Below are 26,251 nucleotides of genomic sequence, written 5' to 3' on the forward strand. Positions count from 1 at the left end.
ATGCTTTTAAACGCTAACATACAAGTGGAATTTTTCTTTCCCTATATATATATGTTGGGACTTGAGATATATACCAATATGATTTTAAATATTATTCTCTAAGAAATTCCTGTAAATTAAACGTATAAATATCATAAAAATGGTTTAATATTGTGAAGAAAATTTACTTGAGCTGTTTTTTTAATAATGACAAATGAATGCTGGGGGATGTTATATATGGAAAAAGTGAACGTTATCTCTGACAATGATGAGGGTTTAGGTGGCCAACGTTAATTAGGGTACAAAAGCATGTTAGGAACATATGTTACAAAACCCTTTAATGGGTTAGGTTTATTGCTCAATATTGATAACTCCTACATTATTTTTCTCCCTCTTTTCATGGCAGCATTCATAAGACGACAATTCTTGTTGAAAGTTGTAAAGATCCTCTATGAAGTAGAGCTGATTTCCCCTCAGGCATTAACTGTTGCAGTATCTGATATTCCAGACTTAAAATTTACGTTTCATCTTATCAATTTTGTCGATTAATGGGTTTTCTTTTACATGTTTTTTAAAGAATTTTTGTACCATAGGTCATTGATTTTGCTTTACATTAGAAGACAGTACTTGATCTCCTAAAACCCTTTAAGCAATGAAACAAGCAGATGCACACATCAACTTACAGTCCACAAAAAGCGTATGATTAAGGGAATGGAAGAGAATAGAAGTTTAAAGGTATGGATGGAATATGATAAGATTAAAAAATAAGAATGATTGGCAAATCATTTGAATAAGAAAAAGAAAATATTAAAACTTTAGACAGCTCCACCTAAGCAACTTCTTGGTGTCCATGTGGAAACTCGACAATGGCCACATCATCCAGTAGTGAGATATTAAGTGGGGGTCAGCTTATGAGTGTCAAACTTTGTCTCAAGTAGAAGACAAGCCCTCAAAATACATCATCAATGGAGATTAAACTTTAAAATAGAGATTAGGAAGCAGATTTTCAGGGAACAGTTCCTTTCCAACTCCTGTGCACGACTCCTTTGCCGGGGGGCTTGTGGTTTGAATTTTGTTTTCTTTTCTGCATTATGGTTTGCCCGTGCCCTTTGTTTTTTTTCAATTTTATATATCGAAAAGTCAGAGTGAAAAGATACACATATAGTACTAAGAAAAATTCGCCAATCGATGGTGGAAGTAATGCTCCATATACAATGTTGTTAGACATAAAACGACACGGGTCACAGTGCCCAACAGAGAAAACATTATTGAACTGAGATACAACTAAGCTTGGTTTGCATTGCTTTTCTCTTTTGAGATTTTATGGGGAACAAAGCCGTGTTAAAAAAATGTAGCCAGATAATAATATTGGTCATGGTTTTTGACTCCTTAGTTTCCGGGTCAGTAGTTTTAAGTTAAATATTAAAAATAGTTCTATTTAAAAAGAAAAAAACAAACTTCCATGTTCTTGCATCAATACCGAATAATTCAAAGCTGGCTAATTGGGTGGTAAGTTAATTTACTCCCTAGTCAGGAAATCTCTGTTTCATCTATTAATATTTGATATATGTTGGAAGCGAATGATATAGTGGTTTAAAAATGGAAATATTTTAAATACAAAGAGATTACAGAAAAGTAAACCTAAAAATCGATATGACTTAATGTGATATGTCAAATTGTAAAATTAATTTTATTATAAAATAGATCTAACGGATCCTATGAAATCACGTCACGTGAATTTATTTTATGTAATCTTTTTATATATATAACCGTTCTTATTTAAAAAATGAGATTCTGATTCAAAATCGAGTGTGGGCGAGCATGGTTGATTCAACTCTATCCCATGAGGGTCAAGTGGACGTAAATTTATCCAGTTGTTTTCAGGAGGGACAAGCATAATTTATCAGGTTTTTCTTTTCTTATTTTTTATTTTTCTTTTCAAGAGTAAGAAGAATCAAAGCGTACTTGTGGCATTGGCAGTGAATTAACTGCGAGACAATCCTTGAATGTGGCCATAAGCTTTTGACATTGATTAAATTAAGGCGAAACGAAGAGTGATTGGATTAAACTTAATGGGACTCAGAGTGCTGATGAGATGAGAAAAGCCTGCTGAAAAATTAAAAACCAAAAAACAAAATCCACAAGATAGTGACGAGTTTGAGAGCATGTAGCTACAGTACAACACGTATATCAAGTTAACTAGACTTCTAGGTTTGTAGCCCTACATGTTTCCCGGAAAGTTGTCATTTTTTCCAGTAAAATGCATCGCGTTGTGAAATTTATCAAACAATCAATTGTTTGGAGCAATGTTTGTAGGCCCGTTTGGCTTTGAAGACTAGTGCTCACGGCAGACCTACCCCCTACATAGATAATTAAAGGAGGAGTTTGGACTTTCTTTGTTTTAAAAGAAATTTGAGGGTGGTGTGTCAGAGTTGGGATCGTTGGATAGATTTGAGGCATAAAAAAGGAGCCGCCGCTGAGTTGCCGTGTGATGGGAGCGCAATCGCATGCCCAAATATAAATCTCCTCAGCTTCGTCCAAACATAATTATTTTTGGCGCCTCCAATAAATTTGAAGAGTGTACCCATCCAGCTCTCTCTGTCATAAATGAAAGTAAAGGATATTTCGCCTATCAAGTTTAGATTGCAAATGGAGTAATAAATGCAAACTGGGGATTTTCTTTTATAAGGTTTTGCTGCTTTTTCACCAGTATTCTATTTCTTTACCCCCCCAAGGCTAGTAGGTACATCTATCATTATTTTGCCCCCAACTTCTGGACAATCCTAAAAGATAGAGAGAGAAAAAAAAACTGAGAGATTGTAATTTTCCTTGTTTTTTAGATTATTGCCGGCTTCGCTACAAGCCTCTCTACTCCAGTTTGTGAGTATATAGCGAAATTTCAAATGGCATTTGATCGAAAATTTTAAAGGGCTTCAAGAGCTGAACTCAAAAACCATAATGGATTAATGCGTTTTGAAACCATGTAATAACATAAGCTGTGATATATTAATTACTCTCTCATTTTTCCAAACTTCTTTTTCGGGTTGGCACTTTCGATATTACTACTACTTTTCTTCTATATTTAGAATTGGAAATGGAAGGATTAAAGATTTATGAAATAAGGAAGCTAATCTTTGGGCCTAGGTAAAATAGGACGGTGAGACTTTGATATTAAGAGTTTAAATTACAACATCAATAAAAAAAGGTATATTATTTTACTTTTTCATTTGTCCAAAGGACCACACCCTAGCAGCATAGTACGTAATGGTCCGTCCAACTTTTTAATACTTAAAGACCCAAGCCATTTGGGAAAGCAGATCTCTCCTATAACACACAAAGCAGCCCACTAACCCATAGCATACTTCTGGGTCCAGCTTCTTGCAGTTGTCTCGTACTTGCTCCGGTCAGTCTTGTACATATGAGCAATTTCCGGCACCAGAGGGTCATCAGGATTTGGGTCCGTCAGAAGTGAACAGATAGACAGCAACACCTGAGCATTACAATAAAAAAAATCAATAAACAATCTCTCAAGCCAAAACACGAGCATTATGGAAGGACTGCAAAAATGGAATCATCAGTCACTCTCTCTTTACAAACTTCAGGTCCAACTGGAAGAAACTCCTGTGTTTAAGTAATCAGGTCGTTAAAAAATTTCAGGTGTAAGGTAATTTCAGTTCAACTACAGAGCTTATCTTTCTAAAAAGTTTCTAAAACTATCAAAGGTATTAGATGTTTGTATTGGGACTGATATTTTTCTAAAAAATTCTGATGTTTTTTTTTTTTTTTTTTTTTTTGGAATTGAAACATGGCCACATATCTCTCTTTCATTCATTCAAGACACTGGAGGAAACCGAATATATTATTTCTGTCTTCTTTGTCATCCAAGGAACACATCGTCTTAGAATGGGGCCTCAGAAAGAATGGTGACTATCATCAAAATTGATGCTATGAAACCATCTTCAAAATATTAGACCGTTAATTTTCAATGTCTCGCTATCAGCTTTCAAAATGGGTGACATTTTGTTTTTGATATGGCTCATATATAAGGGAAGATTCATATTAGATAAGACAGTATATATGTAGAACACGATGAGGAAAGCCCTATTCGACAGAACATTTAAATGAACCTCGAGTTATATCTGAAAGATGGAATGCATCATTAGCTATGGTAAGGCCTGTTAGACTAAAACAATAACCTTGGATATGGTCAGGGCAGGACTCCACTGTTCCTTCAAAATATCAAGACAAATGCTCCCATTGCTATTGATGTTCGGATGAAAGACCTTTGTCCTGAAAGCAACCTGCACAAACGAAACCATCCAGCTAACAGTTACAATTCTGTGCATATGAAGTATATGTACATAAACTTCGTATGAAGCATATGCATGAGGCTTGAGCTGCTGTTAAGTAACCAACCAAATCTCTAATCCGTAACTAACAGCTAACAGTTACAATTCTCACAGATGTTCTGTCTTTTTCCATCCCTTCACCACAAACTGAGAAAGGGAGGAAAAGAATTGTAGGCTTATGCAATAATAACTAACAATTGATAGTTGAGAAGTTGAAGGTAGCATGCACTACGATTTGCAAACCCAATCATATAGAATTACATTTATTTCTGTGTAGTTAGTTTGGATGGGACACTTTGGTCGATGGCACAGCGGTGAATGTTGGAAGGCAACTCTAGGGGTGGGCAAAAGCTCCGACCACTCGACTCTATCCGAGCTCCGAACTCTGACTCCAATCGGAGTCAGAGTTGGAGCACATTTTGACCTCCGACCCTAGTTGGAGACTTGGAGTCAGAGGTCGGAGGTGGGCATTCTGACGGAGCCCACCCCTAGGCAATTCCACTGTACGTAATGTGGTATCTTTGAAGAGATAGGAATGTGCTCACATAAAAGGGGTATCTTTGAAGAGATAGGAATGTGGTACCTTTGAAGAGATAGGAATGTGCTCACATAAAAGGGGTGTCAACCACCAGTAGTGAGTAAGAAGATCTGTTCTTTGGGTCTTTTTATGATTGGATGACGGCTTCTAGCTAACTCTTTTTTGAACTTATTGAGGTTCTTGAAGATTTTTCAGTTGTATGCACGTTATTTTTGTTTTTTTTCCTTATTTACATCCTACATATTAGAATATGACCACAGCATATGGCTCAGAAAGAGATTCTTGTTTTATGTGGCACATGCTAATAAGGTAACGAAACAGCACATTTCTGGCATTATCTGTCGTGCTTTTCTTGAAGACACTGAAGTTCATTCTCTTTCCTTGACCCAAAGTACTTTTCTTTTAAAACATAATAAGGATGAGAATTTCTCACATCATGTGTATGATTTACTTGCGTTAGAAGTAAAAGATTCTCCTCTCTGTAAGCCCCATTCCAAATGATTGAATCAAATGAAGAAATACTTAACAAAATAAAAAATAAAAAATAAAAGAACGAATACTACCAATGGGAAAAGTGAAGTATTTTTAATTAACACCTACTTTATCACTGAAAGACCTATATGGTAAATCCACTTTATGCTATAAACAGGCTTGAATAATAAATATGAATAATAAAAAGCCTTGTGTGAATTCTGATGTCGCACAGTTTTTTTTAAATAAGTCTGATGGCAAGGAGTTTTACTCTATATCCCATCTCCACAATGCAGTTCTAAAATCTCAATTATGAATTTGGAAATATTTAAAGCTTGTTTAGTAGAAGAAACTGCAAACTTATTGAGCAGAAATCTTAACTGACAAAAATTTTAGTATTCTTAATATTAAAATTAGAATATATATATATATGAGTTCAAAAATTTAAAATGAATTGCTAAGGCACCAATTTCTTTCTACGATGTCTGGAAGATTGTTGGAGATACATGATAGATTCTCCCCAAACTTCATGTTAAAGCATCTGCTGGTGCAAGACTGCGAGTGCATTATTTGGGACAAATCTCATTATATTTTCATTGCATCAATAAGGCCTAATTGATAAAAAAGGAAAAGATTGCATTTAATAAGTGTTTGTAACTAATACTGGCATTTAAAGTATTGAAGCTGCCAAAAGCATAAAAACTAATTCTTTTAGCTAATATAAAATTATGTGTACTTGGGCCTTGCCCTTTTTCTTTCTAATATATTTCTTCTTACTTAAAAAAATAAAAATAAAATAAAAAAAAAAAAAAAAAAAAAAATTATCATGCCAGCAAAAAACCAGCTTTGTGTCTTAATGGCCTATCCATCCTATGGGGTCTTGATTTCCAGGCACTCATATGAAAACATAGTTGGCATAAGTCTACCACACCAGATTGCTCCAAACAATCAAAGTATGGTGGCTTACAAAGATAGGAGTCAAAGTTAAGAGCCCAAATACCCAAGTCTATTGGGCATCACATATGTATAGAACAGTCAAGCTAGTACATGTACAAGCTTACAAAGATTTTATACCTTGTGACACTTGCTGCAATAAGTAAAGGCTTTGAATACTAATACTATTGGCTATGTCAAGATCCCAACATAAAAATGACCATATGTGCATACCTGATATCTATATGAAAATTGATTTTGGAAAGGAAATATTGCTTGTGCCATTTTAACAAATGCATCAAAGCAGCGAATTGATATAAAAATTATAAACAATTACATACCTTGGGTGGTTTAAATGGGTAGTCTGGAGGAAAATGAATAGTGACTAGGAAAACTCCACCCGCATATGGACTGTCATTAGGACCCAAAATTGTTGCTTGCCAGTGAAACATGTCTTCAGCAACTGGGCCTGAGGATTTATATGCCAAACAAACAAAGACAATAACAGTGAATAAAATAATACACAAGTAAACTTGAATAATTGTATCCGAAGATTGAAAATAATGTGTGGAAAAAAACACCAGACTGGAAAGAAGTAAAAAAGGCTAGGCTAGAAAATACCCAGGCATAGATAAATGATAAGAAATATAAAACTGACTAATTACCAAGAAGACTAAAAGGATACACTCATATAGAGTTCTTATGCGCATAGTGACCAACCTACTTTCTAATAATACCAACCCAACCCATTTTATGAATAAAATGTGATCAATTAACCGTCCAAAATAATGCTATTAGACTTAATATACACTTATTAGATCTTATATGTGCCTTGTGTCAGAATTGAGAAATAGATGTAGAAATAGAAACAACTTCCGAAACAAAGGGGACTAAATGGGAATAAGAGGAATCCAATGAAGAAGATCCTTCTTGTTCTCTTTTCCAGAAGAAGAGGAGGATCAAGACAAAATTGATGAAATAGAAGATATCTGAACGAATGGAAACAGACGAATGAAAAAAAAAAAAAAGACTACACATGAGGAAATGCCATGCTACCCATCAGTTTCAATAATTCCAATTCAGTATCCTTATATTATGCTATAAAACAGATTATTGAAATTTGAACATTTCATTGATTCTACAAAGCTCCATTAAAAATCTCTACTCCAATTATATCATAGTATGATAATATACTTTGGCTTATATGAACAATCAATATCTATTATGATCTCTAAAGTTGGGGGTAACATTAGTTTGACAACCACAGGAAGCCATATACTAGCAACAAAAACACTGACAGCATGAATGCATCAGAATTAGCAATTTTTTGTTTTTTTATTTTTTGTTGGGTAGAGGCAAAACAGATGAAACAGGGCTCAATGAACACCAACTAGTATAAATCTTTCCCATTCCAACAATGTGTTAAAATTCTTAGAATGGCAGACAATGTCTAGGATGCTCCTTGTTATCTTATTTGCATTTATGGCAATGATGTAGGTTTTATATTAAAGGTCCATTAGATGTAGAGAGCTTCACTGATAGAAAGAAAACACATGGTTTCTTTAACAAATTTATAAGTTAGATACCTTTTTTTTTATAATTAATAAGAATTTTATTACCAAGAATAGGCACAGTCCAAGTACACAGGAAGTATACAAAGGAAATACCTACTAAACACTAGAAAGCAGGAAACTACGACAGAAACAGATTCAGTACATTATCATCATTCCTTACAAATATCCTAGCCCACAAACTCAAAGTAGAAAAGAAAAAATAACGAAGATCTTCAAAAGAACACTCTGTCTTCAAAACATCTCCCATTCCTTTCCAGCCATAAACACCACATTAAACACAAATGAATCATTCTCCATTTGGCAGCAGCACATTTCCTTGCCTCAAAACCATGCCAACATACAAGGAGATCCACAATTTCCTTAGGCATCACCCAATATAAACCTGTCCGACCAATAACCTCATTCCACAAAGACTTTGCCACCACCTCACAATGTGAAACAAAAAAAAGATGATTTACAGATTCACCATCCTTCTTGCACATGACACACCAATCAGCTATACACAAACCACGTTTTCTAAGGTTATCTGTGGTCAATACTTTCCCTAGAACAACCACCAAACTGAAGAATGCCACCTTAATAGGTACCTTCACCCTCCAAATGCTTTTCCAGGGGAATAACAGCCAAAATGACAATTAAGCACCTTATAAAAAGAACTGACTGAAACCTGAAATTTCCAGCATGATCCCACAATAGCCTCTCCTCTCTTCCCTGCATCACTTTTAAATTATAAATTATTCCCAGAAAATCTGAAACAGCATTCACTTCCCAGTCATTTGCAACTCTAATAAAGTCAACATTCCATAGAATATTATTATCCGTACACTGAAGGTAATCTGCCACAGCAACATTTTGATCCCTTGCAATCTTGTAAAGAGATGGAAAATCCGATTTAAGAGCTGATTCCCCACACCAAATGTCATGCCAAAAGAGAATCCTCTTCCCTTCCTCCACCTTAAATTTAATATGTTTAGAAAACTCCCCCCAACCTTTCCTAATACCCTTCCGTAAACTCATCCCATACGCTTCTCTAACTTCATTAGAACACCAATTCCCCCACCCACTCCCATATTTAACAGCAACAAATTTCTTCCATAAAGCATCTCTATCTTCATGATATCTCCAAAGCCATTTTCCAAGGAGTGCTTTATTAAACAACCTCAAATTTCTCACCCCCAATCGTCCACAAGAAACCAGTTGACAAACCTTACTCCAACTAACCAAATAAAACTTCTTTTCCTCTCCTATTCCTCACCATAAGAAATTACAATAAATATTCTCAATTCTACTAGCAACCCCAGCCGGCAAAGGGAAAAGTGAAAGAAAATACGTAGGAAGATTAGACAACGTACTCTTTATCAAAGTAATTCTTCCCCCTTTAGACAAATATAACTTTTTCCATCCAGCCAACCTTCTCACATTCTTCTCGATAACCCCATCCCATATCAAAACAAATTTGTGAGGAGCCTCCAAGGGAAGAACAAGATACTTCAGTGGCAACGAAGAAATCTTACACTCCAAAATATTAGCCAAATATGAAATGGTAACTATGGCACCCACTGGTACAATTTTAGACGTGTTAAGGTTAATCTTGAGACCCAAAACAGCTTCAAAACGTAACAACAATGCTCTCAATGATCAAATATGTTCTTGATTGGGCTCACTGAAAATCAATTTGTCATCCGCAAAAAGAAGATGAGATAATTTTATGCTATTTCGTTCCTCATTGCCCACATCAAAACCCAACAAGTGCCTTCCTTCTACCGCAGCTTCCAACATTCTACTCAATGCATCCATGACAAGGATGAAAAGAAAATGAGATAGCGGATCTCCTTGACTCAAACCACGTGAACTATTAAAAAAACCCAACCAGAGTGCCATTCACCAAAATGGAAAATCTCGACGTCAAAATGCAATGTATGATCCACATACACCATTCCTCTCCAAAACCATATCTCCCAAGCAAATACAAGAGAGAATCTCAGCTAACATGGTCATGCGATTTTTCCATGTCCAATTTAATCAAAATTCCAGATTCATTTGATTTAATTCTGCTGTCCACATACTCATTAGCAACTAATACTGAATCAAGAATTTGTCTCCCTCTTACAAAGGCATTTTGAGATTTCGATATAATATTTCCCAACATCCCACTCATACGATTAGCTAACACCTTAGAGATTATCTTGTAAATCCCATTCACCAAACTAATAGGCTGAAAATCCCGAATCCCCACAGCCCCTACCTTTTTGGGAATATGTGCTACAAATGTATCATTGAAACTTTTCTCAAATTTTATAAATGTATAAAATTCATGAAAAACCTTCATAATATCCTCCCGCACTATATCCCAACAAGGTTGAAAAAAAAGGCATTGAAAAACCATTCGGACCAGGAGCCTTATCCCTTGCCATTCCTTTAACCACATCAAGAACTTCATCCTCATCAAAAGCTCACTCCATCATGAAGAACCTCAATTGCATTATTTCATCGATGAAAGTTTGCCATATGGTGAAAAAAATTTGTGCCCTTGTCACCTTCCTTCAGCAAAAGGACTCGGGATTTCTGTCTCCAAGAGATTTCCTCCATTAAGGTGATCTTCTCTAAGTCATCCACCGCCACTTTTTTTTTCTCCCATTCCTCACTGGATAAGTCCCCCAACAGCTCCCTTTCCTCCAAACTTTGCAACTGCTGCATCAAAAGTTTCCTTTTATTTTCTGTGTTCCCAAACTCCTCAACATTCCACTTCTTCAAATCTGTTTTTAATGCTTTAAGTTTACCAGGCAGTACAAAGCTCAGAGTACCAGAAAAAGAGTACGAAGACCACCACATTCTCACCCTATCCACAAAACCCTCAGCCTCCAACCACATATTTTCAAATTTAAAATACTAAGTCCTTTAAAAGTGGTCCCACTCTCCAACATAATAGGATAATGGTCAGAACACAATCTCGGTAACCTTTTCTGCCTCAAATCAGGAAAACAAATATCCCCAGAAGCTGAAACCAGAAATCTGTCCAGCCTAGACCATGACCTTCAATTGGACCACGTAAAATCCCCATCCACCATCGGAAGATCGATCAAACCAAGCTCAAAAATCAGATGAGAAAAAGTATTCATGGCATGAGAGATATAATTATCCCCCACTCACTCGCAATGTTAAAATCCCCTCCAAAACACCAAGGAACATCCCAACAGCAGTAAACACCCGCCATTTCATCCCATAAAATACTCCTACTATTATCCACGTTAGGACCATAAATCCCCGCAAAAGCCCATTCAAATCCATCATCCACACATTTGAATCGACATGCAACCAAAAACTCTCCCACATAATGATCTACCATCTCCACCAACCTCCTATCCCACATAATAATAATACCACCTGAAGCCCCTTTCAAAACTAATTCAATCCATCCCACACATTGACAGCTCCATAAACTGTTCACAATTGTCTGATTAACCAACTTCAACTTGGTTTCTTGAAAACAAATAATATCAGCACTCCACTTCCAAAGCATATTCTTTACCAAGACGTTTTCTATAATCGTTTAGCCCCCTCACATTCCAAGAGATGATCGTTGGTCTCATTGATGACTATAAACAACCCTCTCCTTGCCTTTATCTCTAAAGGCGCTTCCTCCCTTTGCATTATAATTAATAGAGCATGATAAGCTCTTCAATTCCCTCTACTTCTTAAGAGCGGATCTAGCCAATGAAGGTTGACCAGCCTCTATAGCTATTAAAAGTGCTCTAAATTGTTCCTCAAATCCGACACGAGATTCCCACACAATCCTTAATTTCATCCACTTTCCTCATCACCCAATCAAATGAGGAATTGGGCCAATCAATTTCAGAAAGGATAGAACACCAACGGATCAGGGTCCATTTCTTCATCAGACTACCTCAGCTCTCCTGACTCACTTGCCTCTACCTCCTCCTCCCCTCCAAGAACCATTTGCATCTCAGAGTTTAACCTCTAGGTGCATGGGACCCCAGAAACAAACTCCTTAATTGACCTAGTGACATTACCACTCAATTCCACATCTCCCTCCATCACTTCCACCCCCTCTGAAACCCTCCATTGCATTCAAAACATAGCTCAACAAGACCCAATAACAACTGAGAAGAGAACCTCCCAACCCTGAGATGAGAATCTCCCTTTTGAACCTCGGGCTCGAAGGAAGACAACATGCTCCCCTTCACCAGAGTCGAACACACCACCTGAGTACCCTCAAAGGGATCAATTTATATGTTAGATACGCGTGCTGGAATATGTCCAACCTCAATTAAAAAAGACCTGCATTTACTGTAACAGTAATGAATTAATTTAATTGGATCAAAAGAAACAAATGCATGCCTTCCTTATAGATATCTCTCCCCAATAGTATCTTATTTTTTCGCTAGGAAGACTTGGAGCTCGTTTGGACACTTGGAGTATCTCAGAATTATGTGAATAGAAGTGAAATGGTATGTAAATGGTAGTGAAATAGTATTTAAACAGTAGTTAAATGATTTGTGAATAGCAATGAAATGGTTTGAGTTAAGATGTTTTATTAGGTTTTGGGAAAGGAGAGAGAAGATTTTGAATAAAAATATTATAAAGTTAAAAAACCATTTGAATACAATTTTTTTAATAGTAGTTAAATGGTATGTTTGAATAAAAGTAAGAAAACTTTGGACTGATTTTTGTTTTTTGTTTTGAAGTTTGTAAAATTGGGAATGATTAGATGAAAAAGTTGAAGATTTGAAATTGAAAAGTGTTTTGTGTTTAAGTGATGTTTGAGAAGGAAACTATGAGAAGTTTTGAGAATTTCCCATCCAATCTCATTAACCAAACGTACCCTTATTCAGCTCCCCAAGGATAATCCATTCAACGCTTATGATTGCACCAAACGAAGTTTTATAAAGGTGCTACGAGGGAATCATAATTGTCAAGAAAGCCATGAAGAACATACATGCAGGCATTTGGTAGAGCGTGAGGACAGAACAGATCAGTATGATTAAATGCAACCAAAAAAAAAAAAGGCGATTAGGCTTTATTCACTCGAATATTAATTAGAGAGTATAGTATCCATGGGACACCACTCTTTCTTCTCTCATATTTTACTTTCAGTTGCAATATAAAAAGACATTAAAGCCTACTCGTATCATGAATAGCTAAATGCACTCTCCTAATAAACATCATAATATATCTTTATGGCCATTCTTGCTGAACAACAAGGGGGTAAGAGCTTTGGTCATGGTAGTATGTTCTCTCCAGGTCTAAGGTTCAAACCTTGAATGCAAACAATTTCTAGGGCCTATCAGACCAATTTCCCCTTGATTTGAAGGATGTGCACTCATTGGAAACTCCTCAGCCAGGGGCTGTGCACCCGCAAAAATAGTAGATATTCTGATCCGAAAAGAAAAACAAGTTATGCAGTTTATACAGCCAAGACAAAGAAAACCATGAAAAGAAAGAGAAGTAGTACAGGTAAAGGAAAGTATAGGAAAAGCTCAACCGAATGACATTTAAACTCATTAGCAGTTGAAACCTAAGAAATGAACAGCAATAATCCACGCATAAAATTGTAAATGCATACATCAAACTCTCCGATCAAAATTTGGCATTAAAAATATCAGCATCCACCGAAAAAATTCACAAAATAAATAAATAAATAAATAAAATCATTCACACAAACATCAAACTTATTACAAGATCGTATCTCTATCACCAGCCCTGACAGCATCAGAAACAAAGCTCATCTCCAAAACCAAATCAAAAATCGGCCTCTCAAATTCACAGGAAGCTCACAACTCAAGCAGATGAAAAATCATAAGAATTTATCGAATACATAAAGAGAGAAGAAATGAAAAAAATGTATATATAAAATAAAAAATGCGGATCGCAGTTGGAGAAGGTAGTACCAGCACTGCAAGACGTAGGAGGATCCTTCTGGAGATCCTTGAGCTCCTTCAAGATTCGCTTCGACGCCATCACCTACGAATTTCCAAAACCTAAATCCTCTCAGCTAAACCGTACAAATACGCAAACATATTGCGTGTGTTATAAAGCCGTGTACAGAGAGAGAGAGAGAGAGAGAGTATCATACGTGAGATTCCTCCGGGCTGATTGCTATTAGCTTCTGAAAATGGGAAAGAAAAGCCTTCGAGTGCGTTGGGTATTTGGACTTAATATGCTAATCGAAGGGGCAAGCTTAGCTTAAAAAAAAAAAAAAAAAAGGACGACTCTTCGTTAGAATGTCGTCAGAATTTAATAGAAATAAAAACAATAATAAATCGAATAGAGAAAAATTACGAAAGTTATATGTTTTAACTTTAAAAATATTTTATAAAAGGAAAGTGAGATAGATATCGAGAGTTTGTCCCATGATGGGTCTTGACATTTATTTATTTTTAGTTAGAGATTAAGGATGTATTTTATAATGATATTATGATTTTATTTTAAATGTTTAAAGATATAAAAAAATTTATAAAAATAAGAATTTGATCTTCTCGAGACTGAATATATTAATGTATTTTGATGTAATACGTCAGATTATAAAATTATTTTTATTATAAAATAAATTTAATGTATTACATAAATTCGTTTTAATTTGTAACTTTATTTTTATAAGTTTTTTTTTTTTATATCCTTGGGTGTCCGGGCCACTTTACGCGCACCTCGATTAATTCCAAGAGGCCCTGAAGTTAATGGCCAAGTAAACCTCCAGTGGCCCTGAGGGGACTCGAACTAGTGATCATTGGGGAGCAAACCCAAAACCTAACCAATTGAGCTACCCCTCAGAATTTTTTATAAGTTTTTTTTATAGCGTATCACTAGAAATAGAACTAAAAATAAGACACAAGAATAACGTATTTTTTTCCTTCCAAGCAAGAATATTTATATTAATTAAGTAATTGGATTCGTTGGGTTGGGAGTAGGGGCGCTAGCTGGAAGCACCTTGTACAGCACCATTAAATAATAAATGGCTTGTGAATTTATTATTTAATGTCATATTATAAAATAATAAGAGAATAATAAAAAAATAGATGATAAATAGAATTTTTAAATAAAAGAGACACGATTTGGAATTAAAGTATTGATTACACCTCTCTTTTTTTTTCTAGAATAAATTTGAGGGATCTACTTAAATTGGTGATTTTGATAGATCCAACTTTTGAAATGTAGTCCTAAAGCCACAAGCTGTAGTAAATTAAAAACCCCGTTACACTTTTCTCTTTTGAATTGGTTAAAGGAGATTCTCAATTTCTCTTTTCTTAAAAAGAGAAAAGATTGAAAGTCAAAGACCATAGCATATTTTCAAACTCACCCTCTTGTACAATGTTACAACTTAAATTGCCATTATGAGGTTTACACACTTTAGATTATATGTGATATTAGTCTATTTTTAATTAACTTTTGCCATGCCTTTTTTTAAAGCTTTTAAACAAGAAGCACGCTTCAATTTCACGGAGGATTGAAGAACGAAATTATGAGAGAACTTTTTAATACCAATTGATAATTTGATGGTACTCCAAACAATGAAAAGTAGTCAAAATCATGATTCACCATGCATGTACGTGTGGTGGGAAAAGAAAAGGCCATTTCCAGAAATAGTTGCAGAAGGGAAAAGTAATTTTACTTTTACTTAACATGATCTATGCGGTAAGTTTTCATGCATTCACTTGTTTAGTAATGATTTATCGTCTATGAAAATTGTAAAGCAGGCATTCCATATTAGAGAGAGAGAGAGAGAGAGAGAGAGAGAGAGAGAGAGAGAGAGAGAGAGCACATGTTCGTGCTATCACGCCCATCAAAAGCCCATTCGTACGCAACCCGACCTAACTCTGCCTTACTGAATCAGGTTGATAAAAATTAATCATGACTTTGTTCATTAATAGGAGAAAAACATCTTGGATGAATTGAACTGACAATACATCACCAGGCCTGGGGAAAAATAAAAACAAATGGCTCACTCAGTGTGAGGTGAAGGATTCTTTCCCAACCACCAGTTGTGGTGGGGTTGGACTTTCAGATTTGTTTCCAGAAGATGGTTGATTCCCGGTGTCAAGCCGCCGCACATTTTCTATCATTTTCAGTACATCCAGCATTTTAGGTCTCTGATCCGGCATCCTCACTACACATGACATTGCTATCTGTAACATCTCCACCATCTCTTCCTCAATATTTGGGTATCTCATCAGCTCTAAGTCAAACACTTCTGCCGTCCACTCTTCTCGGACAACTGAATGAACCCACCTGACTAAGTGGACTATCTCATCACCTGCAGTTGTATGAATTGGGGATTTTCCAGTGAGGAGCTCCAGTAGCACCACCCCAAAGCTGTAGATGTCAGAAGGCTGTGCTGCTTTCCGTGTGTCTGTCACTTCTGGGGCTCGATATCCAGCAGCACGAGAGATAGGCGGAGCCAGTGAGCTCATTATGGTTGTCAAGCCAGCATCGGACACACATCCATACTGTCGAGAGTTAAGAAAGATGTTTGAGGCTTTGACATTGCCATGAACAAGCTTCCCACCATTCTCTAAATGTATACGAGTAATGCCTCTTGCCGCACCTATAGCTATTTTCAGTCGGGTATCCCAGTCCAAGGGCGTCCTGTCCTCTCCTCTTCTGCCTGAAAATATATATATGCACCAGAAGATATATCAAGATCTACAACCACTGACCACTTTGAGGTTCAAGAAAGTTGAGTATATAAAGACTAAACACCTCCTCAAATATAAATGTCTGAACAGAAGGGCTTCCTATGCTTAGAAATAGGCTTAATTTTAATTTCTTGACCAACTTAAGGAAAAAGCTTCACTGGTAAGTCAGAAGATCCGTGTATCTGGTTCCATGAAAATTCAGCAGAGTAATGTACAGCGTTGATGCCTTAACACCAACAGTCAGGTATCTCGAACCTTGGCATGTAAGAAACATCAAGAGCCTATTTGGGACTGAGTTTGAAAGTTTAAAAAGTACTTTTAATTGTTTAAAAGTTCTTTTAAAGAAAAAATGATATGTTTGGTAAATTTATAAAAAGTGCTTTAATCACCTAAAAGAGCTGAAAATCTACTTTTTTTAAAAGCACCAAATTGAAGCTTTTATCGAAAAGCTCCTGCAGATAACTGTATATTTTAAAAAAATTAATATAACTAACTTTAAAAGTACTTTAGAGACATGGTTACCAAACAATAAGTGACTTTTTAATAGTAGAGCTTATTATTTAAGTTAAAAGCTATAAGTCCTAAAGTTATAAGCTATATTTCTCACTGCAATCCCAAAACATACACCAAATAGAATTCCAAAACACATGCTGCCCCTCAACATTAGTTTAGCCAGAATTAACTTCTTTAACAGATCAAGTCAATCTGGCCACAAAAAACTTGAAACTGAATGACGTTCACTTTTTATTTTCTACAGAATTTCGGAAGCACCCAAAGCCCTTTGCCATTCAAAATACCAAGAACTAAACTCATGAAGGCATGCTTTCAATTGTTTTCTTATAAGCATATGTTGAAGGATGCAGTTACGTTTTCAGATGTTCGTTTCCAAACCCTCTTTTAGTTTCTAAATACGCTAACCAAACTACTCCTTCGCCTACGTAATGGCTTCTCCTACACTTGGATGATGTTCTATCTAGGGCCATATTAGCTGTTAAATAGTATGCATGCTTGCTATATCCTTATAAACCAACCAATTATTTGCAGAATAAAATTCTCAAGAATGCGAGATTGTAGGAAAACCTTTTCAGAAGATGACACTATTTTTTTATAAGTCAATTAAAGGTATTCCTTTTAACTTAAGAAATGGGAAGAAGGGCTTATATGGATGATCTCGACAATGGATGGACATCCATCTCAAGGGATATCGTACTTCTAAAGCCTTATTTCAAACATCCAAGCCTAAAAATGGAAAACAAACTTGTAATCGACAAAATCAACCACAATAACAACAGACATATAGAAGGAAATCTTCATGGAGTCCTTAACTCATTGTTTGCAAGACCACTTTGTGACTTGTCAATGAATGTGAGAGGTTCTATAAGGGATTATCTACATATAATCCAAGATTTTCACTCACACAATGTGTCCCTTCTCCCTATAGTGAACAAACAGAAGACGCAACATAAAACTCTCTTTATTCTTGGTCCCTACCGGTTAGATATGCCAACGTAGGAGATAACAGCTCATAAGAAATTAAAGGCAGTGGATAATTTTCAGGGCTGTAAAATAAGCCACTCCAGATAGAGTGATGACAGCAAGGTTAGTTCTGCAGATCAATGTCAAGGCATCAAAGTACAAATAATTCCTATGCTGCATACATGTTAGCCCAATTACATGGGGAAAAGGTGAAATGGATAAACCCAACACTGTGGCTCTAGTAAATTTGAGTAAATATAGCCAGAATGACAGAATACATCCAGCTATGCCAATTGCCAAGAGAAAGAATCAAGCTTTGACAACGCTCCGATTGAATAGAAGTATAACAATTTAACTAATTAACACAAACATCAGAGGAAGAAGAAAGATACCATGTAACAAAGCCGAGACACTCCCCTGGCTGTAATAATCATACACCATCAGCTTCTCATCTTTAGAATAGTAGTATGCCTTTAGCTCCACCACGTTCTCATGTCTGATACTCCCCACTACCTCCATCTGCTGCTCAAAATCCCGCTTCCCAACGCTAACATCCTTCAACCTCTTCACCACCACGGTGGTTGCATCCTCTAGAATCGCCTTATAAGCTGCACCAAATGTCCCCTTTCCCAGTACCTCAGCAGAAGCCCTCAGTAAATCCTCCAAATCAAATGCATAGTTACAGCCCTCAAAGAAAGTCAGTTTATTGTTCGCATCTTGACTCCTTGAAATCACTTTTTCAGGTGACATCTCTCCCTTCTGCAACTCACCCGACAACCTAAGTTCCCTTTTTCTTCTCAAGCAGCAAACAAGGATTAGAAAAGCAAATGCCACAACCCCTAGAACACCACCAGCAACTATAATTCCTAACAATGCCGCTTCGCCAAGACTCCCTGAATTCTTAGGCTTCGGATAAGCTGCTGAAGAGGGTGGAAGCACCGGAGGCAGGTTGGAAGGAGAACTTCCGAAAGAAATGTTATTGCCGCTGAACACCGACCTTGGAAACCTCTGAAGTGATTTAGGCACACTACCATTCAGATAATTGTTAGACAAATTTAGTCCTTGCAATCTCGACAGATTGAGGTCAGGAATTTCCCCAGTAAGTGAATTGTTTGCAAGATTCAAACCTGCCAACTGAGTTGAATTCGAGAGCGAAGAAGGAATGCTCCCATTGAAAGCGTTGTAAGACAGATTGACAATAGTTAAGTTCTTCCAAACTGAGAAATCAGACGGCAATGGTCCCGAAAAGTTATTGAATTGAAGGTACAGAAAAGATAAGTTTCTGAGGTTAGCAAAATCAGAAGGAAAACCGCCGGTAATGACATTGGATCTGAGGCTCAAAATCTGCAAAGCTGAGAGGCGGCTTATAGTGTTGGGCGGAATCGGACCGTCAAATCCAACTCCAGGCAATCGGACAGCTATTACGCGAGAATTATCCGCACTACAAGTCACACCGGTCCAGTGGTGACACACTGGGGAGCTCTCGTTCCAGTTGAGAGAGCGAGAGTGTGGAATATTGTTCATAAAATCAAGCAGAGCTCGCTTATCCTCAACTGGGTCCGCATTTCCTTGAAATAAAACCAAACCCACCAAGAAAATCGAAAAGAAAATAACACCCAGAACCTTCATTCTTTCACTCTTTGTCAATATCTCTAACCCTTCAAGCAGATAACGAGCTGTTTCTGCCAAGGAAAAAAAAAAGAACCAAAAAATTACAAACAAACAGACCAAAATTGTTTTACATCTATGGTTTTGGGTTTGGGCAAAGATGGACCAAAAACAAACTCAGTTAAGAAAAATTCGAAAAACAAAGCACTAAGAATGTAAAGGAAAGAGAAAAGCGAACACAAACACAGATTCCTAGATCATTGTCGATAAAAGTAGAAGCGGTGTCTGACAAAATTCCCGTAAAGAAATGAGCTTGCGGGCTTTGAATAATGCATTTGAGTCAAAACGAGGCTTATTTTAAACTGAAAAGCGACTTGTTTCGGCAGAAACCGTGCTTGTTCTTTTATTTCTGTTCTCTGTTCCTTAACTTTTTGTTTGAATTTGCAAGATCGAGAATTTACAAAAAGGAGAAAAACCCCGAAGAAAGTTCATAGAGAGCCGTGCACTAGAAACTGGAAACAGAAGCCACCAGAGAGAGAGAGAGAACTCAGCTTTAGTTACGTCACATACCATCCCTTCCAGATCTGAACCGAGGAGTTTCTCTGCTCGGGAATGCACGTTAAACGCTTCTCGGAGAGAGGGAAAAAACCCAATAAATGCTAAATAGGAACACCAAACCGAGATGTAGCGCATAAAATGTGCGTTGTGAAAAACGTAGTGGTTATGATGATTTTCCAGAGACAATGGTGCTGACTAAAGTAGCATCCAATGAAAAAAAAGCAGAGAAAGGTAGTGGTTTTCCAATTTTCCACAACGCAGAGAGAGAGAATCAGAGAAGGTGGTTAAGATACGGTAAAAATGAGATCGCCATTGACGCTTTTGCTGCGGTGGTTTTGAAATGGCTCCCAACGGTTCGATATCTCAAGCCTACAGGAAACTGAACACGAGATAGCAAGGACTCGATGGGAAGGACTGAATGCCTGAGCCAAGGATGGGGATTCTTATAAGGTAACCGGCAGATGAAGGGGTGGACGGCGGATCGATGACATGGCGTGGGCAGGGGGTGACATGTGGTCCCGGTCATTAATTTGTGGGCCTGTTAAAGGAGGTTGTATATATAGTTCTCGAGTGATAATGTAATTATTTTGTTCCGTCGGCTTGTTGACGATCGCTACAAAAGAGTGTAAAATGTAAATTATAAATGAATTGTAAAACTTGGCTGTGTGGAAGCAGTTTCCACCGTTGATATGATCCTATTTTTGTACAATATAAATTTAGCCGTTGGATCAGGTAAGGACTAAGGAGGCAACTCTCGTCTGTAATTGTCGTCTCATCGATAATGAGTCAAGAACCAAGAGCTTCACACGTACTGACATACATACGTTTGGTCATGTAAATATCTGAACATTTTTTAAGTTTTTTTTTAATATATTACGATTTTGAGAAAATAGAAAGAAATGTTGGATAAAATTTTAAAATAAATAAATTCTATATTTAAGTTTTGAAAGTTGATAGATAAAATTAAAAGAAAAACTTCACTTATCATTCCCAATACCATGCATTATAATATATGATTTTTTATTTTTATTTTTTCTATTCAAATACAAATATATTGATGTGTAAATATATGTATTTAAATAAAATAATAAAAATAACAAATCACATTCTGATATATAGTGTGAATATGATAAATAATATTTCTCAAATAAAAAGTATATATGAATAAGATTTTAAAATTAATTTTTATTTTAGTGTATGTAAAAGTTTCGTTATATTTAGACGCTGTGTTAAGGACGTGTCTCACTTTCCCTATACAACCATTCACCTACATGATGTCAAAAGACTTTAGTGTGATCCGTCCAGAAAAACTCTGATACTTAAGTCAGTAAAGTATAACCAAACGATTTAAAATTCAAAAGAGAATTTGATTCCTTACTATCAAGAATTACCTGATATATATAGGTATATACGTGATGCTTATCTTATTCAGAATTTATCGATACAGATCATCTTATGTATCTATATAAAATTTCTATTTTTCCATGAAAGGTGGCGTGGTGTGTGTAACTTTATTGAGTTTTAGATTATCTAATTTCTTTAGTTAGCAAATGGCCTCTTTTAGTGGGTTATTTTTCATATTAGACTTTTAAGATGGAATAGGCCCTCGACTAAAATAGGCACTCCACGTTGATTAAATAATTTTTTTTTCTTTTTAGCTTTAAAGATCTTTAGTTTAAAAGATTAAAAAAATTTACAAAAATAATTCATAAACAAGCAAGCCCTAGAGAGGGAGAAGTGTCTCCTTTTCTAGATGAAAATTGAAAATCCTATTTATACGTCCAAATTTACTTATATAATTATGCATACTAATTTGTCAGCTATAAAAAATGATGAACATCTTATATTCCAAAATTTGAAATCTAAATTAAAAAATATACTGACAAAATAGGATTGTTAATTTATCTGTATCGGGTCCTGCTAGGCTGCTAACAGAGAAATGGTACCGAAAATGTATACCAAATAGTGTTCTTTTTCAAAGTATATGTGTGTATTTTTAAAAATTAAAAAAAAAAAACACTATTTAGTATACATTCTTGGTACCTTTTACGGCGAGAATATTGTTTTTTATATATTTATAATATTATGTAAAAATTGTATATACCTATAACATTATATAAAAAATGATAAATACACGTAACATTGCAACATGTTACATAATTATATTTTAAAATAGAATTAAAATTTATAAAATACTTTACATCACTTTACAAAATTGATTGGTTTAGATACTTAAATTTAAAATATCTCATCTTATATAATTATTATAATTTTTATAAAATTTTATACAAAATATAATAAATAATTTATTTTTTTAATTTTAAAATAAAATTAATATTAAAAAATTATATTATAATAATATTTTATTTAATTTTTAATAAAACATCTTTTATCTTATCATATGGACTGCGTAAGAGCATCGGCAATGGCCTCGCCATTGCCAATTGCAAGTTCAAAATAAAGGTTGTTGGAGGCGTTTTTGGTCTGCAATGGCCTAGTGAAAACCAAAAAGTTTGACATAAAGTGTACAGTAAATATAAGGTGCTCTCCATGTCTGGCGAGCAACTGTTCCGAGTCTATGAATTTTTTTATTCTTTTTCTTTCACCCGTTCTCTCCCCTTTCCCTCGGTTTCTCATTTCTCCCCAACAGATTCACTCTTTCTTTCTTTCTCCCAAACTGCTGAGCATTCGCCCTTCTTCTTCAGCCGCTGCCTTGAATCAAGTCCAGCGGTCGCCTCCTCCAGCAGACGCCGTCGTCTCCGAGTGCTAATGTAAGTCTCTCTTCCTTGCTCTTCTCTCCCTCTTCTTTGTTGAATACTCCGAACGAAACTCCAAACTCTTCTCTCCCTCTTCTCCGATTGCCTCCTAAAATGTCTTGTTTTTTCATCCATTTCGTGCCCTTATTTTCCCAGCCAGGTCGAATCAAAGCATCGGCTTTTGATACCCGTCCCACGCCGAAGTCTCTTCCTCCACGAATCTCCCACTACAGGTATCGTATGTTTGCATGAATGCGATGTTTTTTTTTTTTTTTTTTTTTTTTTTTTTTTTTTTTTTTGTAGATGAAATGGTAAACGGTTGGCATTATTGTTTTTATTTTTTCCTGCATTTGGGCGAGATTCTTGGTTATATGTAAAATCTATTGGTGCTTGGACCCTGATGCCTCATCTTGACGTTGCTTGATCATAAGATTTGGGGTTGTTGCTTGACATTGTTGTAGATGGAGGCTTGTTTGTCTATTTTATTTTTCTTCAATGTGTTTATCAATTCTTGGTCTGTAGTTGGGGAAATCAAGTGTATTTGGTAGACCACAGTCTTGAAATGGCAGTAGTCGAACTCTGCCACTTGGGAAAAAAAATTAATATTATTAAAATATATAATATTTTATTATTAATTGGATTTTAAGATAGCTAGTCCAATGTGGACTAATATATCTAGAAATCTATTTTAGACTTGCAAGTTACCATTCTAGCTAAATTATGGACTTGGCAATGGCTAGGCCATTGTAAATGCTCTAACCGAACAATACACGAGGCCGGAGAATGTGTACTGTTGGAGGATTCCGAGTTTCTCACGTGCCAAACTACCATGGTGCATGAGCTCCATACCCGGTAAAGTTGTAACACGTGACGTAACAGCATAGTTAATATGGTTAATTAACAAACTAATTCGATCAATCCAATCATAAAGCCTACGATGTTGAATCAATAGCATTAGGGTTGTGGTTTTAACTTTTACTGGGGTTTTTTTTTTTTTTTCCTTTTTTCTTGTTTGGATCAATCATTTCACCCTCTTACGATCATAAGAGTCAGCGGGGAATGAAAATGATTGGATGGGCTCTCTTTTTTTTTTTGACTCCCCTAGTAAAGTAAACAAGGCAGATCGAATCGAATTTCACTAGTTACATCAAATTATAGAGATTTTTTAGAAATTCTATAACTTAAAAGGGTAGAAAATAGATAAACGAAATAGATTTCAATTAAAATGTTAAATATTTATTAATAAATACTATATGACTTATTTTATTTATTTATATCTATCACATCAAGACAGAATATATTATATATGTAAGGAGAAAAAATAGAGAATTACTTTCTATTGTGTAAACCATTAACCAAACCGAGTTTTTCTCTCTCTTCTTGAAAAGCTCTATCACAAAACAAATCTTAAAGATCTTTCCAGTGTCATTCAAGGAAGAATCACTCCTATTGTCCGATTTTCTCCGAAATTGTTCACCAGTTTTTTTTTTTTTTCATTCAGAAATAGCATAGAGATGAGTCAATCTATTGCTTTCTAGCCACTTAGGACTATCACACGCCGCTCCACAAGATTCTCCAATTGTCGATCTTTCAATTTATTAAAGAACTTCATTTATACGAATAGCGTGTAAAATCCACGTGCAACCTAAGTCATAGTGTATGTTCTGCTACCACATGCAGTAGAAATAAGAACAAGTACAACGGCCTTGGATCTTGCAAATCCAACCAACTTCTTCTTGCCAATAGTGGCATGTTATCCCATGCACCTTCACATTCATTAACGGCTATATACCGGCGTATTAAACCATCTACTAAATGTTATTTTTCTATATTTCTGTTTTTCTTAAATAATGATAATGAGAAAGAGGAACTCTAAATTTCTTTCAATCAAACTGGACCAACAAAGTGTAGCACAACACAATCTATTGTAGCTTTTGGTCGTAATACAGCAATCCGATCTTTGTATTAAAAAAAAAAAATACCCAGCTCCTCATGGGAAATGGATTGGAGGTAAGAAACTAGCCCAGGTCCACCTTTTTTTTCTTATATTGTATTAGTTGATTTGCAATGATTGTTGAGGTTTTAACTCTTTTGACTCTTGTATTTTGTAAATGTTTAATATGAAAAATTATAATCATTATCCTTACACCATACATCACACATAAGTTTTTATTTTATTTTATTTTATTTTTCTCTTACCAAATATGTGATATATAGATAATGAGTAGAAGAACTTAAAAATAAATAAATAAAAATAAGTGTAGTATGTAATATGTGGAGATGATGAGTAGAATAATTTAAAAAATAAATAAATAAAAATAAGTGTGGTGTGTAATATGTGGAGATGATGAGTAACAAACCTTATTTAATATATATATATATATATATATATATATATATATATATATATATATATATATACTATGCTTGCTTAGAAAGAAAAAACTCATTCGCCAAACGAGACCAACAATAGAGCAAAAACAAAGAAATGTTCTGCTTTATAGAGTTTTCACAACCTTAAAATTAAGGACCCTTAGGAAAAATATGTTAAAAAGCTGACTAACATCTTATGATAATGATGGATTTTCATGATGTATAGCCCTAATGCATGTCTCTTTCGACCTTTCAGGCCACAACCTACTTTGAACTACTTGTGTCCCCTTTGATGGCTCTCGTCACAAAGTCTTAATATTGTGACCCCTTCTTGTCGCTTTAGGTTGGTCTTAAAGATCATGAAAACCAGTCAAAGAAAAAATATGGCAAGTGGTTAGAAATTAGCAAAGGGATTGAAAAGGAAAAGGAAAAGGAAAAGGAACAGGAAAAATCTTCCATTCCCAACTACTTCTCTTGGGAGCATCCAATAATTATAGGGAATTCCAAGGAATGTTGCAATTGGATTTTTGTGTACCTTGCAAGTGTGTTCATTCAAGGAATTTGGATTGGCTTCCCTTTTGTCATGTCTTTTTGCTTTAGGTTGAAGGACAAAATTTGGGTCATTTACATTACATGGTTGGAGGGTTGATGTGGAGACAGAAATCATGTGCCTTGTCCGAGATTTGTTCACAAGTCTGATTTGCCACTCTTCTAGCAATCAATTTGGAGTTTATGACCTACCATTGTGGATATGTTTTCAGTACATTATTGTGTAAAAATGGCCAATTTTGGTACCAATATTTGTTTATATTCATGAATTATGGGACCTAGCTTGCTTTTATTTTTATGTTTTTGGTATTTGCTCTATATACGCCCCAATTACCATGTCTGGGTATTTGAAGGAAAACGCAGTAAGAAAGTTAGAAGAATTAAATGAGGTTTTTAGAATTCTTATAATCTTTGTAAATGGAAGCATATTCAACAA

The 26,251-nt window shown here is 35.5% G+C and overlaps 2 protein-coding genes across 5 annotated transcripts; both read right to left on the reverse strand.

Annotated features, from left to right (window-relative positions):
* Positions 1 to 3,112: 3,112 nt before the first annotated feature.
* Positions 3,113 to 14,059, reverse strand: LOC122280967 (ubiquitin-conjugating enzyme E2-17 kDa-like). Of its 3 annotated transcripts, none has more exons than XM_043092123.1 (5): positions 13,939 to 14,059; positions 13,754 to 13,826; positions 6,612 to 6,739; positions 4,176 to 4,280; positions 3,113 to 3,469 (listed from the first exon to the last, which is right to left on the reverse strand). In XM_043092123.1, exons 2-5 carry the CDS (start codon positions 13,821 to 13,823, stop codon positions 3,326 to 3,328), a joined length of 447 nt encoding a protein of 148 aa, XP_042948057.1. In that variant the 5' UTR covers positions 13,824 to 13,826; positions 13,939 to 14,059; the 3' UTR covers positions 3,113 to 3,325. The 3 variants fall into 3 exon arrangements, with proteins under 3 accessions (XP_042948057.1, XP_042948059.1, XP_042948058.1); XM_043092125.1 differs by having other exon boundaries at positions 13,754 to 13,843; positions 13,939 to 13,956; XM_043092124.1 differs by lacking the exon at positions 13,939 to 14,059 and having other exon boundaries at positions 13,754 to 13,911.
* Positions 14,060 to 15,657: 1,598 nt separating this feature from the next.
* Positions 15,658 to 20,566, reverse strand: LOC122280964 (probable inactive receptor kinase At4g23740). Of its 2 annotated transcripts, none has more exons than XM_043092119.1 (3): positions 20,150 to 20,566; positions 18,364 to 19,647; positions 15,658 to 16,464 (listed from the first exon to the last, which is right to left on the reverse strand). In XM_043092119.1, the coding sequence occupies exons 2-3, from the start codon at positions 19,598 to 19,600 to the stop codon at positions 15,806 to 15,808; spliced, it is 1,896 nt and encodes a 631-aa protein (XP_042948053.1). In that variant the 5' UTR covers positions 19,601 to 19,647; positions 20,150 to 20,566; the 3' UTR covers positions 15,658 to 15,805. The 2 variants fall into 2 exon arrangements, with proteins under 2 accessions (XP_042948053.1, XP_042948052.1); XM_043092118.1 differs by having other exon boundaries at positions 18,364 to 19,653; positions 20,150 to 20,565.
* Positions 20,567 to 26,251: the final 5,685 nt, after the last annotated feature.

The sequence above is a fragment of the Carya illinoinensis genome, chromosome 11 (genome assembly GCF_018687715.1).
Source record: "Carya illinoinensis cultivar Pawnee chromosome 11, C.illinoinensisPawnee_v1, whole genome shotgun sequence".
NCBI lineage: Eukaryota > Viridiplantae > Streptophyta > Magnoliopsida > Fagales > Juglandaceae > Carya > Carya illinoinensis.